Genomic DNA, 14,843 nt, shown 5'->3' on the forward strand with positions numbered 1-14,843 from the left:
GCAGGAAAAAAATAGTTATCATCATGATCGTGACGTTACATTTTGAAAGGCTCTAATTCTAAAACATGTCCTTGAAAAATTCTCAAGTTAGCACAGTGGAAACACACATTCATAAATGGAAAATGGGGAAAAACATTATGCCCTAAGAATTTTAGTGGGTGCATTCAAATATAGGACTGACAATAGAAGCTGTCAAAATGGGAGTTTGAAGGTGATGAAGGAAGGGTAAGGAGGGAAGACACCTACCAATCTGTTTTCATCAAACACCTCAAAGAGAAGCCTGTGATTTTGTGGACACACCTGCATAAAAAACAAAAGGAGTGGTGTTAACTGCAGAAATGTACACACGAATGCAGCATCTTCTTCCACCTTCACACAGACAAAGCACACAAAACACTAGGTATAAAAAAAACCTATGTACAATGAAAGCAGCACCAAAGTTGTGATACTAAAAAGTTAATAACTGCTCTCTTTGTGTTACACAGAACAATACAATTTAAAGGGACGTCTTTTTGCAGTATATAAGAAAAAGGCTGTCGTAAGGGGTTAAACTGGGGAGAGAAAAAAATCAAACCCGATACATGACATAACAAGTAAAATATTCGAAGAAATTGATACTCACCCTGAAATAAAATTCTTCGTTCCATTTGGGATTAAGCGTCTGGAAAAATCAAGTATTCAAATGGTTAGACTAACAATGAAATAAATAGAGCGCACAGTGCATGTTTTTATTATGTTTTATGAAAAATTGCCATATAGACGTTCTCATCTAAAAGGCTACAAATTTATGACAAACAAACTAGATTTAAAAAAAACATTTCCCTCAAGCAACAGGTAAATTTAGATTGTTATGATTAAGGCATTAACAAAAAAATATTTGAATAATCGACTAATCTGTCAATTACATGAGGTGTAATAGGCGAAATCACCAAGAAAAGAACAAATAGAAAAATTATAAAGGCCAACAAAATAGGGCATTGTGGCTGCTGCTTACACACCAAACAGAACATTTTACACACCAACAGATTATAAATAATCATTGTCCGTGACACATCTGCAAAGCACTCAGTTATATTACTCACAACCTGTAAAAAAAAAAAAACGAACCCTGAGAAAACAAGCCAAGTTTGACAAAGAAAACAAATGAACAGGACAGTTTATTTTTTTGCCAAAAGCAAACCTTTTATCTCAGGAAAAAAAAAATGATGCCATGAAAAGGTGTCCCACTTAAAGACATAACGACCGAGGAAGATTCTTTTTTTTCTGCTCCAGATAGTGTGTTGTCAGCTATTCATAGCCTATACGGCATGAATGGGCACTGGCAGCATATGCGTACTTGCATGGGGAATTGCCTGACTGCCATCGGCCACTTTGTAAAATGAAGTCTCTCTTGTATATGAATATACAACTTGTGTAGTTATTTCTTTGTGAATTTAGTTTCAAAGTAAACTCCAGCTAGTGTGTCAATTACCATCTTATAACATACTCAGTAAGAGCAGACTAACATATGGCACAGATGAGTTTGATTTATTTAATAAAGGGACTATACATATTAATGAATATATACATCTCATCATTGTTTTTCCTTTGATCCAAATGTGATGATTGTGAGACACCAAATGGAAAAATAGAATAGATAGTCTTCATTGTCATTGTACAAGTACAAAAAAATTGAAAGTGCATTGATTTTTTTTTTAAAGCGCAAATATATGAACACAAAGCATCAACTTCAGTCATCAGTATTTCACAACTAATTACTGCACAGCTCTTTCAAAAACTTGCTTTATTATGTGTGATTATTGCACTCAAATTTTGACTCACCAAAATAAAACGTTGTTATGAAGGCAGAAAATTTAAAAAAACAGGTTTTGGTTGAGAGTAGAAGACTTTTCCAGATAACAAATGTATATAAAATTGAGGAGTGACAACATAATTATGATTTAGACGCAACGCAAAAGGCTATGTAACTCATTGGCTGCCATTGACAGCACTAGTACAAATTGATTACAGTTATAAACTCATTTAAATTCACAGCAGAAGATCCGGATAGGAAAAAAAATCCCTGCAAATTATTTAGATGGATAACCGACTATTTGCTGTCTATTAAAAAAGTAAGTAAATCGCTTTAGCTGTGTCTGCAGTGGCATGAGCAACACATTTCCTGAACAACTCGGGCAGGAAACTGCTATATTAGCAGGCACAAACATAAGTAGTTTGGGCAGAAATTGTGCAGGACATGATTAGACCGGGTGTGGCTAATCTGATGAGGTCAAAGCAAATTACAGATCACGCAAACCCAAGCAAAGAGGGAGAAAGAAATGGCAAATTGTCAGCTCCAGTTTGCTACTTACCTTTTTTATGGTTTTTGTTTGGACCAGGGCAAGCTCTCTGGTTTCATCTGTGACATAGAGGGACAGTTTGACGTAGGGGTCGCTGTGGACGAAAACATTGCAGATTTGTATGGGTGAATATTGTACCAAAAAGTATGTTCTGGTTGGTGTTTGTTCAATTTTTTTATTTGTCCATGTGAACATTTTAAACCTTTGCATACAACGGTCATAAAATATGGTTTGATAGTAATTCAAATAACAAGAATAAACAGAATTTGCCCAAACTAATATGAAATCTGTGATTTTCAATGTCAATAACGTAACTCACCTGGCTCCAATAATGTCTTTCTTGGCGAGATCAATTCCCGCAATGACCTTAACCCGCAATACTCTGGTTTCATGCTGAGGAAGAAAAAGACTTCTTAGTCAAACCAATGGGAAATAACATTTCAAATGATATTAAATGCTATCAGTATTGATTTTATGAGTTCTTTTACATTGTGTGACCCTAATTTTTCTTCAGGGTAAAAGGTAGTTAATTTAAAAAAAAAAAAAGGTTAAACTCTTAGGCTTATCATTATCAATAGTTTAATCAAATATTTTTATAAAAATAATAATATAATGAATGATTATAATATTAAACAATTTCTTCAAAAGTGAGGGATGCACCACGTTTCTCCTGGCCATCACAAGACAATTATCCCCTTTAAAATTAAAATACATTTTCAGTTCTCTGACAAATGAATGCTTACGCATTGCTGGTCCAAAAACTGATCTATATATATAAAAGGTTTGCAAATCCCCCCCCCCCCAAAAAAATACTCTTGACACAGTTGTAACCTAATAGACAACAATCAATGGAGCATTTACTTGGGACCGGTGTCACGTTACTGAACCCACAGAGAAGGATTTAACAGCCTCCGGCGTCAGGTGACAATTTGCCACGTTGTGGTTTTTGGCGCAGCATATGACTGAAGGTGAGCCAAACCATGTCTAGAGTTCACTACACTTCGGAATGAATGGCACGTCTACAACCTGCTACGTCCTTATAATGATTGACAGAAAAAGGGCGATGCTGAGCTTGTAGTCTTGAATAACATTTCATAGATGATGAAGCACACGTATCATGATGATCATAAGTCCCATATTGGGGACAACGTAGCTGCTGTTCAGTGGTCTTGTAGGAAGGAGAAACAAACAAAAAAACAGGGACTTTACAACAATGCTTTCATGACAAATTTGATTCCCCTGCAAATAAAATCTAAGAGCCAATTGGCAATCTAGTTTTCAATTTGTGTTCACTCCTGTGAGAAAACAAGCAGTCAGTAACAACATCAGAAGAATTTGTAGGCACACATCTTGTCATACAGATTTTAAATGAAGTAACTCTCGTCAAAGTGCTGTCATCGAATTGCGCTATAAGGTTCAAAGTTCAGACCTTCCCTCTAGGACAGTGGTTCTTAACCTGGGTTCGATCGAACCCTAGGGGTTCGGTGAGTCGGTCTCAGGGGTCTGCCGCAGAGGTCAAGACATATCGACTCATCAAGTCTATTCACGATAACATGTCCCGCTTGACCATCACTGGATGCAGATGATGACCTGACATTGCTTTGCCAATTAGTGCTGCGATGAATTTATATATCTTACATTGGAAAAAAATAATTATATCTTACACTAAAGTGGGGGTCGGTGGATCCTTATATTAAACTGGTGGGGTTCAGTAGCTCCAATCCAACAAGTTAAGGACTTTATGAAAAGATCTTCAGGTTCAGGACCCACTAGCCATATTTAGAGACTCGACCTGCAAGTCCACGAGAAAAGCCCCAAAAACCAAAGCTCTAGAAATAACAATCAGACGTTAAATGTCGACTCACTGCTTGTCTCATTTTCAAGAGGAGCGATCTGATGTTATGTCTAAAATGACGGCTGTATGCTTTATACTATTTTGTTCGCATCTTGGGGTCCGTCAGCGTTTTTGTAATGATCCTGATTATTATGGATGGCAAAATAAAGTGAAACACTCGTCAGAAAAAGTCAGACCTGTTGAATGCTTTGATACGATCATGGTTATACATTTATTATGTGGCTATATGCCATGTATTACATCAGTGTTTACCAAAATGGGGGTTCGCCTACCCCAATGTAAACAACAAGGTCTCCTCTACGTGGGCGAGTGGAAGAGTGATTTAAATTATTTGCATTGTGTATTTATTTATTTATTTATCTATTTATTTTTGCTCTAAATAAAAAGAATGGTGTTGCACAGGGAGGGGGGAATGTTGTCGGGGTAACAAGACAGCTGGCTGATCATTAGTACTAAGGTAAAGCTATGTGGGTGAGGGCTGTGTAGTAGCTATGGTTAGCATCGGCAGCATCTGTGCGGTTGTCTCGCCGTCAATCGGCACTACGATCGGGGCTTACCTCATCCTCCGACAGTCCGTAGATCGGCTCGTAATTCGTAGCCATATAGCCCGACTGTGGTCGCTAATCGCCGCTTGAAAAAGAGGAGGCGAGGCAGCGTTAGCTAGCTAGCCTCGAACAATTAAATCCCACTTTTTGGACCCCCGGGCTTCCTGTGTCGCGCCGTCGTGGTTAAATCCGTTAGTTTTGGATTTAGCTTCCAAGATCTCACTCCGATTCCACAAAATGATTATGTTTACACTGTCTGATGAGGTTTCACTGGAGATAGGATAGCTTTTGTCAAATACTGGGCACCCCCTCCACTCGAAACGTTGTGACACTTGACTTTCAAGGGGTTCGGCCAATCAGGTATCGGATAGGTGTGATTGCTGGTAGTGCCGACCAATCAAACGCGCCCTTCTGTTTCCCTCACGGACGCTGTCACCCCGCCTATCAAAACGTAAAGAGGAGTGTGGCTTTGAAATATGTATTCCAAGTTGTCTCTTGCGTATTATATATATTAAATACCACAGATTAATGATTGACAATTACAGGAAAATATTATATTTTATTACATGGCGAGAAGTCTGTCCCCGAGATGGACAGGTCGGGGGGTGGGGCTTAAACACTTGTCCAACAATAATATTTAACTATTTTCCTGCCATTGACGGCGTAAAACGTCCAATCCATTTGAACCAGGTGGGTTGGCACATTCATTAATCTGGTTCAAATGGATTAGACGTCTACTAATGACAATTTCAGTTAAATTCACAACAGGATGAAAAGAGACAGATATTTTTGACGTCTATAATCGTCAATGGCACTGAAAAAAATAATTAGGTGATGAGAAAGTTTAGAAAGTAGTGGGGGACAAAAAAATTTCTCTGATGCAGTTGAAGATTTACATTAATCATGTTTTCAGGTAGAAAATAAAGCCAACATGGTTTGGAAGTTAATTATATGTTTCTTGCTATTTTTTTTCACAGATTCACAAATGTCTCCGAATAAAGGCAACAAACATGCAAAGTTGCCCTCAAGCAGCCCAGTGCACTTTTTAAGTCTCTCACACAATGCATTCTTAAATAAATATAGTAATAAATACTATATGAATACATGTGTAATTAAATAAATCAACCATTCTGACATTTGGATTTCTCTTGCCGGTTTTTTTCTTCAAAATTGCACCACCAGAGGACAATGTCTCCTTGAATGTAATGTATTAATTTTGTGAAAAACTGACACATCATACACAAGATTAAATAAATAAACACCAACTAAGCTATGGTATGACAATCACATCCCTTTCCTTCAAAGAAAATGAATACAACACCAAGCTTAGTCTTATAATATTTATCCACAGATATAAGAGTCAAATTAACCCCCCACTTGACAAAACATGTTAACCACAGAGAGGAAATGAAATGGAAACTATTGACCATCAACTAGGGCACCGATGGGATCATACAGTGGCATCCAGTGTGACTCCGATGTTTACTTTTGGATGGGAAGAGCAGATGGCATTATTATATAACACTGTTGCTTCTAAGCACAGCTGAAGCAGAGATTGTTACAAAGCCATCTTTCGCTTTCGCTCAGTTGGTGAAAAGCTCCCTCATTTTTTTGTTATGATTTTCATTACATCTCGAATGAAATTTTGTAAACAAGGGAGAAATAAAAATCATTTTTTTTCTAACAAACAGATGCACTAATAGGATGCTCACTCAGAGGACTTAGTCAATTATTCCTAATTATGTATAATTACAGAGTGGGTTGTAATTCAGAATTCTTCTGGGTGTGTGGGTGTGTGTGGTGTGTGGGTGTGTGTGTGGTTTTTTTGTTAATCCCAGCATCATGTCATCTTTACAGATGCCAAAGGAAATACATCCTATTTGTTCCCTATAGGGGCAAAAAAAGTGCTTATTTGATTTTTATACTTAACTCATTAGCTGTTATTGATGGGAATTAAAGATCAATGCCATTCTTGCCTGTTGAAAATGATTTAGACATCTATCCCTATTAATGAGTTAATAATAATGAATCTAACGGTTCAAAATCATCATGGCATTAATTTTCTGATACTATTTTAATGACATCTTGGAACCACTACTGCAAGAAGTTTCATGGCATGTGTAAGTAAATACCTGTTGTTTACATCCAATGTTTATATTTGCATACCTGCTAAGTACTTATTTAGCCTGAATGAAACTTAAATTCAAGCAAGAGAACCTCATTCTTATATATTACACAAGACCATATTTGAATTGATGGACTTTTAAAATGGTGAATCCACAATATCGTGATTACAGTTACATCCCTAATGTAACAGTAGGGGAAAAAAAGACTTGCAATCCATTAGTTTTGACCTTGCTTTCATTCAGTAAATGTGGAATATCCCAGTTACAAAGGGGATTGTTCACCTCGGCCTTTTTGGCCATGAAAGGGCCGTCCGATACAGCGGCTCATACTCCCCTCCCTTGCTTGGAGGCGGAGAGCTGTTTCGATGCTTCCTCTTACTGAGGCTGAAACAGCCAGGCGGCTCAGCCAGTAATGTCTGTCTCACCTCAACTCCAAATCACTTGGACCATCCACTCTTGTGTGGGGAGCCAGCGCTGCCCTGCACGGACAACTTGAAAAGCTGACAGACGGGTGAGTTTATTTCTAATTTAGAAATATTCATATTTTATGTACATATTCTTTCTACCAACATAAGAGTGGACTTGTCCGTGGCTAGAAGGATCAATGCCCGAGCTCAATGTATATACTGAAATACAGTATTGTGAAATGATAGTAAAGCTTTTGAAACACTTGATAATTATTATTATTATAATATTTATATACTTAATAGGTTTATCTATATACCTGGCAAGAAATACTCATTTGTATAATATAACAGATTGTCAATAATTTCTCAAAATATTGTGCTAAATTCAATAAATGATGAATATTTTGTATTTTTTTTAGACTTTACTAAATTACATTTAAAAATTAAAATAGGACAGTTTTAAGGTAAACATCTATTGATACAAGTGTGGCAACCTGTTGGAAGATGACAACATTTACCAAGGAAGTCATATCTTGATGTTGTATAGAGTAAATTCACTCTTCTATTGCTAAACAACCAAAACATTAAATCAGTGTGATAGTGTTCGAATATGAGCAGTATTTTTCTTTTGTAAAAGGTGATTTGTCATTGTATTATGTGCTTAAAAGCCTAAGATCCCTAAGTAGGATTTCCGCCGGCACGGTCGACCTGTCCAATGGTGTTTGCTTGAGCCTGGTTCAAGCTGGTTAAGGGTGAAATAGGTGTTGGCCATTATAGTAACAAGCCGATCAAGTCAATACAGGATTATAACGTCAGAAACCTTGGACGCTGTTTTGTCACCTCTGAATAAAGTCCTAAACAACAGCACTCTAAACAAAGCATCTGTAAATGTATACCACATTTGACCACATTTTGTCATTTTACAGCCTCATTCCACTATGTCATGAATGAATTATTTTCCTTAAAAATAAAAAAGCAAAGGAGAATACTCTGTAACTCCAATAATATGAATTTATTTGCCAAAAAAGCACCTCTTAGATGATGAGAAATGAGAAAGGTAATTATCTGGTCTTTAGGCAAAACAATGCACTGCTCAATACCGGAGAGTACCATTCTTAAAGTGAAGATGGATGGTAACAGAAGCAGGCTGTGGGAATCATTTTCAGCACTAGATGTATGCATAGCCTGATGAAAGCCCTTAGGAACCTTTGATGTGAAGTAAAACGTAAACACACAATAGATATTCTAAGCACACGAGCAAAGCTAAGAAAACTAGGTTGTAATTTGCAGAATAAAACATTCATTCGCTTCCGTTGGTCAGTCACCCACAAATAAGAAGCGAATATAAGGATTTAAACCATAATTGTGATTGCACATTGATAATCAGTGACATTTAAAAAAAATGGATTTCACTCATTCACTAGCACCAATTTCCAGTTTGTGCTTTTACAACAAATGGGAGCTGCATTAACCCCAACCTTGGTAGATTGTTGATGCCGGCATCTATTTACAGTGCAAGCACAGTCTTAGGGCGTATGAACCTGTTCCAATATAGGTAAAATAAAATATCAAAGCAAAAAGGTTTGACCTTTGCACTGTAAAGGCAAGAGAAAAAAATGGCAATGATACAATATGTATAGAGACGCTAAATCACCATAATAATGGCTTTTAAGGGCAACCCTACTTCAGTACATTTCCAAGTTGTCATCACTCCCTCTCTCAGCTCTTATTTCTTCTTTTTTATTGTATGAGAAATTCTTAGTTGAAAAATGTGAAAAGTCCATCTTCTACAAGATGTGCTGATAATTTAGCACAATCTGACAAGGTAGAAGTGCTACAATTAAAGCTAAAACTAAGTTATGAATCTAAATTGACAATTATAATGAGGTAAATTCGGGTGATAGACACTGAATTAAAAAAAAAACAAGGGCATTCAGTTCTGAATGTTAAATTAAACAGGCCGCAACACGTCCCTGTACGTCATTGAAGGGATTCGCCGTTAACGCAGTTTCATGGCGCTTTCCTGTCTTCTTAGCAGCTTATTTAGAACGTGCCCTCTGATTATATAAACCCGGCTATATACAGCAGGAGGCTAATCCAGTGGCGTGACCTTAATGCCAATTAGAAGATCATGGTGACGTTATTGAAGCACCATCAGGATGGGCATTTAAGAAAACACTGTTCTGATATGGTGGAATTCAATAGGTATGACAGCACGGGACTACGATGTTAGCATTGGGGATTGCGAACCGCTTTTCATGGCGCCATGTCGCCAGATGTACTCTCCCCGTCAGTGAAATAGTTTTCGGGGTCAGCCGTCTTTGGCAGGTTCAGAGATGAGAAGGGTCGCGTCCTTTACTACCAATGCAAAAAAAAAGCTATCTGCTGCTGGATTATGCAATCGCTTGCGCCACATGTGCCAGCTGGTGGTAGTAGACAGAAATGGGGAGGATTGTATTTATTTTCCTGTTTAATCCATAGTGCAAACACCATGAAGAGGAAAATACAGTCGATGAATTCTTTAGTTAATCTTCTTTGGTTATATGGGATGATGACACTGCATCCAGACCTTTGTTGTATTGGTACAAAGAAAGGCATAGATTAATTTTAGGCAACATTAAAAATCAATAATTGCCTAGAAATGCAACAGTATAGCGATAAAATACTATATTTGGCAAAGTGAAGCGCCTCAACTCATTTCAACATAGGTGCTTAGTCTTTTTGATACTTCCACAAGATGGCAACAAAGCTCTCTTTCTCTTTTGTCCACTAGGTATCGTATATATTTAGAAAATTTAATACAGTTTAGACACAGACAAATTTATTCAACTTATAGATAGACCATTAAATCCCTCGTACAATGCTGTATTTCTAGAAAATGCTGCATGAAGACAAAATGACTTGACCAATCTCGTTTCGTTCTTCTGTAAATATAAAGGTGCACAGAAAAATATTGAAAATCCACCCTCCCTTCGTTTTATTTTAGAACACACTTCTCAAATGACCTGTGCAATACTGAGCTTTAAATCTGTAGCTCTAATAAATAAAAATGATAGATCTACTCTACTGTTTCCTAGCTTGGACAGAACATAACAACATCAGTGTATTTCTTATTGCAACCCGAATGAACAGTAATTGCAGAACAAAGTGGCCTGGTCCTCGTAATTTGAGTGATTGAAAAGCACTGCTGTTGTTGGCCAAATATTACATTTTCACCAAGTGCATTAATGTTTCCATCTATACCTTAAAAAAACCAATACAATTGCAAAGTCGCTAAAATTATAGGGGTTCTTACAATATTTAGAACCCCTAAAAATTTCCAGTAATAGATTGTAGCATTGATGTTGTCTTTCAAAAAATAATAGCTTCAAAGGAATTACGATTAGATTTACAAATACATGGCAATTTTTGCTGGAGAAATCATCTTTGTTTAATATGACTACCTTTTCATCACAATATTAGTATTCTTGTAAAATGTTGCTCCCACCTTACCCAAATAAAACTCCAACTTTATTCTAATAAAATAATGACCTTTTTTTTACACTTGCACTGAGAGAGAATAAGGAATTTCCATAACAAACAGTCATTTGTAAATGTCTGTTGATGTTTTCTGTCCCTCCAGCACTGAAATGTGTGGTGCCGCGATGAGGAATGCTTTGGAGTTGACCTGGTTGCTGTTTTTGGTCATCACACTACGTGCTAAAGGTACAATGTCAAAAAAAAACATTGTCCCTGTAACACCTACCCACAGAACATGCAGTCAGAACAAAATGTTCAATTTAAATATCCAAATCCAACCAAAATTATTAGAAAATGACATTCAATTTAGCATCTAGCACCGTCAATGGCAGCCAATGAGTTGAATGACCACCATGTTAGGGTTTGTCTTATATATATATATAGATATATATATCATAATTGGTGGATGACTGTGTCATAGGTGTTGGCTTGACTTTTGAACATGGGGGCAATTGGTATCCATCCGATCTAAAGTTTCCTTCCCATCTGCCTCAAAGGTCACAGTCGACCAGGGAAGCCCACACTGACCAGCTGCCGCTCACCTGAGAAAGAGACCTTTACCTGCTGGTGGCAGCCTGGCTCCGACGGAGGACAACCCACCACATATGCACTGTACTACCGCAAAGAAAGGTCAATAATTCCCTGATTGTGCTTACTATTCATATAATATCTAGGTTTATTTTTAGGGAAGGGCTCGGCCAAAAGTAACGTTAGTTTCTCGTGCCTTTAGCTCTGACATTGTGTACGAGTGCCCCGACTACTACACGGCAGGGGAGAACTCCTGCTTCTTCAACAAAAATAACACTTCGGTCTGGGTCAACTACAACATCACTGTGGTGGCCACCAACCGACTGGGAAGTACCTTCTCAGACCCAGCGGATATTGATGTGGCCTACATTGGTCATTTTTCCTTTTTTTGGGACAGGCAATGTCAATGTATCCCGATTCTTGTGATTGACTTATATGTATAAATGCATCTTACTTGACTTATTGTTTTTCCTATGCAGTCCAACCCAATCCCCCTGAGAACCTGTCACTGACCATCATGGAGGACAAAGCCTGGCCTTTCCTACGGGTAGCGTGGGAGCCCCCCCACAAAGCCGACACTCGCTCCGGCTGGATTACGCTCATCTATGAGCTTCGCATCCAGGTGGATGGCGAAAAGGACTGGGAGGTGCGTACGGGCAATATTATTGTCGGCTTCATCCATGTCAACGAGGAATCGTCAATATAGCGGCCGTTGTTTGAAACCTGATCTTGGGTGCCAGCTGCTCCCTCACATTAGGACACTGTATATAATCCTCACTTTACCTATATACACTGTTATCTGTTATCTTTACCTACCTAGGCTAAGTGGAATAGCGCAAATGTGGGATGTATAGTTTGAATGTTTTTTTTTTTTGGTGGATGGGTGTGTTTTGTTTGTGTGTCCTGCCTGTGTGATTGTATGAGTTTCACCTGCTGTGTCTCTTTTGACAGGTGTTTGTGATTGTCCTCAACCCCTGTCTGTGTACTTAAACCCTGTGTTATTGTAAATCCGTGTGGGAGTACTGTTTCCTGTCATGAGTTATGTTTGTCTGTTCGTCTGTGTGGACTCCAAAAGACACTGTTAAAACTAATCCAAATGATTCATTTGGAAACTGCTGAAAACAGAATTCCAAGGTTTATCAACCCAGCTCGAGCCCTTGAAAATTGCCTAGAGTGTCATTAGTGGTTCTGAAAGACTAATAAATACAACGGCGGTGCCTATTGTGCTTTTTCAGACTCACGTGGCTGGCCAGCAGAAGATATTCAACATTTTCAGTTTGCGTTCTGGTGGCTTGTACCTTGTACAGGTGCGCTGCAAGCCCGATCATGGCTTTTGGAGCGATTGGAGTACTGCCTCCTACATCCGTTTTCCTGAATGTAAGATAATCGCAACCATGCATTGAGTGTGCTAGCAGATTTGTGTGACATTGCTTATATTCTACATCTAGATTTCCATCAAGAAAAGTCGGCGTGGATCGTCATTGCAGTCGTTTGTGCCTTTTTCTTCTTCGGCATCACTTTGTTTCTGCAAATGACTTGTCACAGGTAAAAAAAAGGAAAGAATATTGTTTTGATTAAAATGACAAATATGAAGGTGTCAGGAAAGTGCGGTTTGGGATACCTTGTAGTAATTGTATCTGTCTTTTTTTTCATCTGAAAAGCTTGAAACACTTCCTCCTCCCACCCATCCCTGGTCCTAAAATAAAGGGATTTGATCAGCAGCTTCTCAAGGTAACGTCCCACTTTATTTTATCTAATTCTAATTTGTTGCAATCCTCCTCGGGTCAAAACAATAAATTATACCGAGATACATGGATCAAATGGTGGCAAAAACTATTATGTTGACAGACACCTATTTAGCCTATTCGGCTCCATTCTACCATTGTTACTTTAATGTATCTTTGTTCTGGGTTTCTGATAAAAATACTCCCAAAAAATGCCCTACCAACATATACTGCAGTGTGATTTAAATATTATTTTTTCCTTTTCATTGTGTATTCTTTGGCTGCTGCGACTTATAGTCCAAAAATATGTTGTTCATTGGTTCTTCCCGTGCAGAAAGGCAAGTCTGAGGATATGTTCAGCGCCTGGGTGGTATCTGACTTTTCCCGGATGTCATCATCGCCCAATAGCGAGGTATTGCTGGTGGAAGAGTATTTGGAGGTGTACGTCACGGATGAGCGAGAGGCCATGTTGGGAGAGAGCAAAAGCCAACGCGGCCACGACGGCTTCAAGTTAGAGAACTCAACGTCTGACAACGACTCAGGTCGCGGAAGCTGCGACAGTCGGACCCTACTGATGGAGAAGTGCGGCCAACCTCAAGAGCACCAGGGCGACGATACCCAACGGAAAGACTGGGGTGAAGTCCGAGTCGACGGCGTCAGTGGGACGTGGCCTCCTGTATTTACCGGCCTGGAACGACCTCGTCGCTGCCTCTCCGGTCTTCTGGCACCCTCTAAGGCGTCCAAATACGTCAAATCCCGCAGCGACGTCAATATCGCAGCACCTGGGCCCAAAGAGTCGCCGGCTCGCTGGTCGGTCGAATACGTCGGCACGCGGACGGAGGCGGAAGATGACCTGGGCGTACCTCGGACGGCTCCCTTTCAGGAGCGGGACTACAGCCGAGTGAAGCGGGTGGGCAGCGACGATACTCTGCTTCTGCTCCAGAGAGTGTCGGAGGCGTGGACCGACGAGTGCGAGACCAGGTCGAGCTTTGGCAGTGCGAACCAGAAGATCACCATCTGTATGCAAGACGCCTTGCCGATGAGCGGCTATGTAGACACGGCCGCTATTTTGCCAATGACATCCTACTGAGTGCCCTTTTTTTGGGGAGGTCATTTCAACTAATTCATTCATTTTCCTCACAAGGGCCGTAGGGGGTGCTGGAGCCTATCCCAGCTGACTTAAGGTGGAAGAATTTTTTGAATGTTCTGAACTCACTTTTCCATGTGCTTGAAAACTAGACTAAATTGTGCAGTATTGTCATTACTTTACAAGACTTTCTTAATGTATAAAACCGTTTCACAAAAAAAAGATGTCAAGCAACGTTGAATTTTTGCACAGAAATCAAAACTGTGAGAGGAAATACTATGAATACGCAAAAACTCAACTAAGTTCACATCGGTTTTTTTAACAAAATAAGAATGGTATTCATTGACATATTTTTTCAACCCACAAAAATGTGTACAGTATTCTTGTTGGTGGCAGGGAATGAGTTAATCATATTTAACTTGAAAAGTGCAAGTGTCAGGTAAAAAATATGCCTTCTTTCTGTTATTTTCATTTTGTTCTATTTATTTCTTCACAGTTTGTTGTAGCCTATTTTGTTCATCCCATAAATTGCAATGGCTTGGCTTTTTCTAAATGGCTAGTAATACAAAGCTAGCAGCCAAATACTGTATTTGTTTTGTATATTTCTTGAAATTAAACACATCTTAAAAAACCAGAACCACCTTTTTTTCTGAAGTCCATCCTTCCACGCATCCCATCTCCCACCTCACATAAAATTAGACTCTAATATTAAA

General features: G+C 38.8%; 2 protein-coding genes across 10 annotated transcripts in view; one reads left to right on the top strand and one right to left on the bottom strand.

The window, feature by feature from the left end:
- Positions 1-5,076, bottom strand: part of nedd4l (NEDD4 like E3 ubiquitin protein ligase) — a 28,122-nt gene extending 23,046 nt beyond the window's left edge. For all 9 annotated transcript variants that reach the window (XM_077623185.1, XM_077623181.1, XM_077623182.1 and 6 more), the window contains exons 1-5: positions 4,752-5,076; positions 2,659-2,732; positions 2,352-2,433; positions 623-661; positions 247-300 (exon numbers count right to left, since the gene is read on the bottom strand). In XM_077623185.1, the coding sequence (XP_077479311.1) occupies positions 247-300; positions 623-661; positions 2,352-2,433; positions 2,659-2,732; positions 4,752-4,796 (294 nt within the window). In that variant the 5' untranslated portion in view covers positions 4,797-5,076. The remainder of the gene's footprint in view (positions 1-246; positions 301-622; positions 662-2,351; positions 2,434-2,658; positions 2,733-4,751) is intronic.
- A 2,133-nt stretch (positions 5,077-7,209) lies between these two features.
- On the top strand, positions 7,210-14,767 carry prlra (prolactin receptor a). Its single transcript, XM_077623402.1, has 9 exons — positions 7,210-7,376; positions 10,895-10,977; positions 11,289-11,421; positions 11,522-11,691; positions 11,799-11,965; positions 12,555-12,696; positions 12,768-12,864; positions 12,981-13,050; positions 13,378-14,767. The coding sequence occupies exons 2-9, from the start codon at positions 10,902-10,904 to the stop codon at positions 14,131-14,133; spliced, it is 1,611 nt and encodes a 536-aa protein (XP_077479528.1). The 5' UTR covers positions 7,210-7,376; positions 10,895-10,901; the 3' UTR covers positions 14,134-14,767.
- The last annotated feature ends 76 nt before the right edge of the window (positions 14,768-14,843 follow it).

The sequence above is a fragment of the Stigmatopora argus genome, chromosome 16 (assembly GCF_051989625.1).
Source record: "Stigmatopora argus isolate UIUO_Sarg chromosome 16, RoL_Sarg_1.0, whole genome shotgun sequence".
Taxonomy (NCBI): domain Eukaryota; kingdom Metazoa; phylum Chordata; class Actinopteri; order Syngnathiformes; family Syngnathidae; genus Stigmatopora; species Stigmatopora argus.

What these genes read in the sequence shown, in the direction of transcription:
- prlra (XM_077623402.1), top strand. Translation starts at nt 10,902, where the DNA reads ATGTGTGGTGCCGCGATGAGGAATGCTTTGGAGTTGACCTGGTTGCTG. An exon ending in CTGTACTACCGCAAAGAAAG is followed by an intron (nt 11,422 to 11,521) that starts GTCAATAATTCC and finishes TCGTGCCTTTAG; the next exon opens with CTCTGACATTGTGTACGAGT. An exon ending in CTACATCCGTTTTCCTGAAT is followed by an intron (nt 12,697 to 12,767) that starts GTAAGATAATCG and finishes TTCTACATCTAG; the next exon opens with ATTTCCATCAAGAAAAGTCG.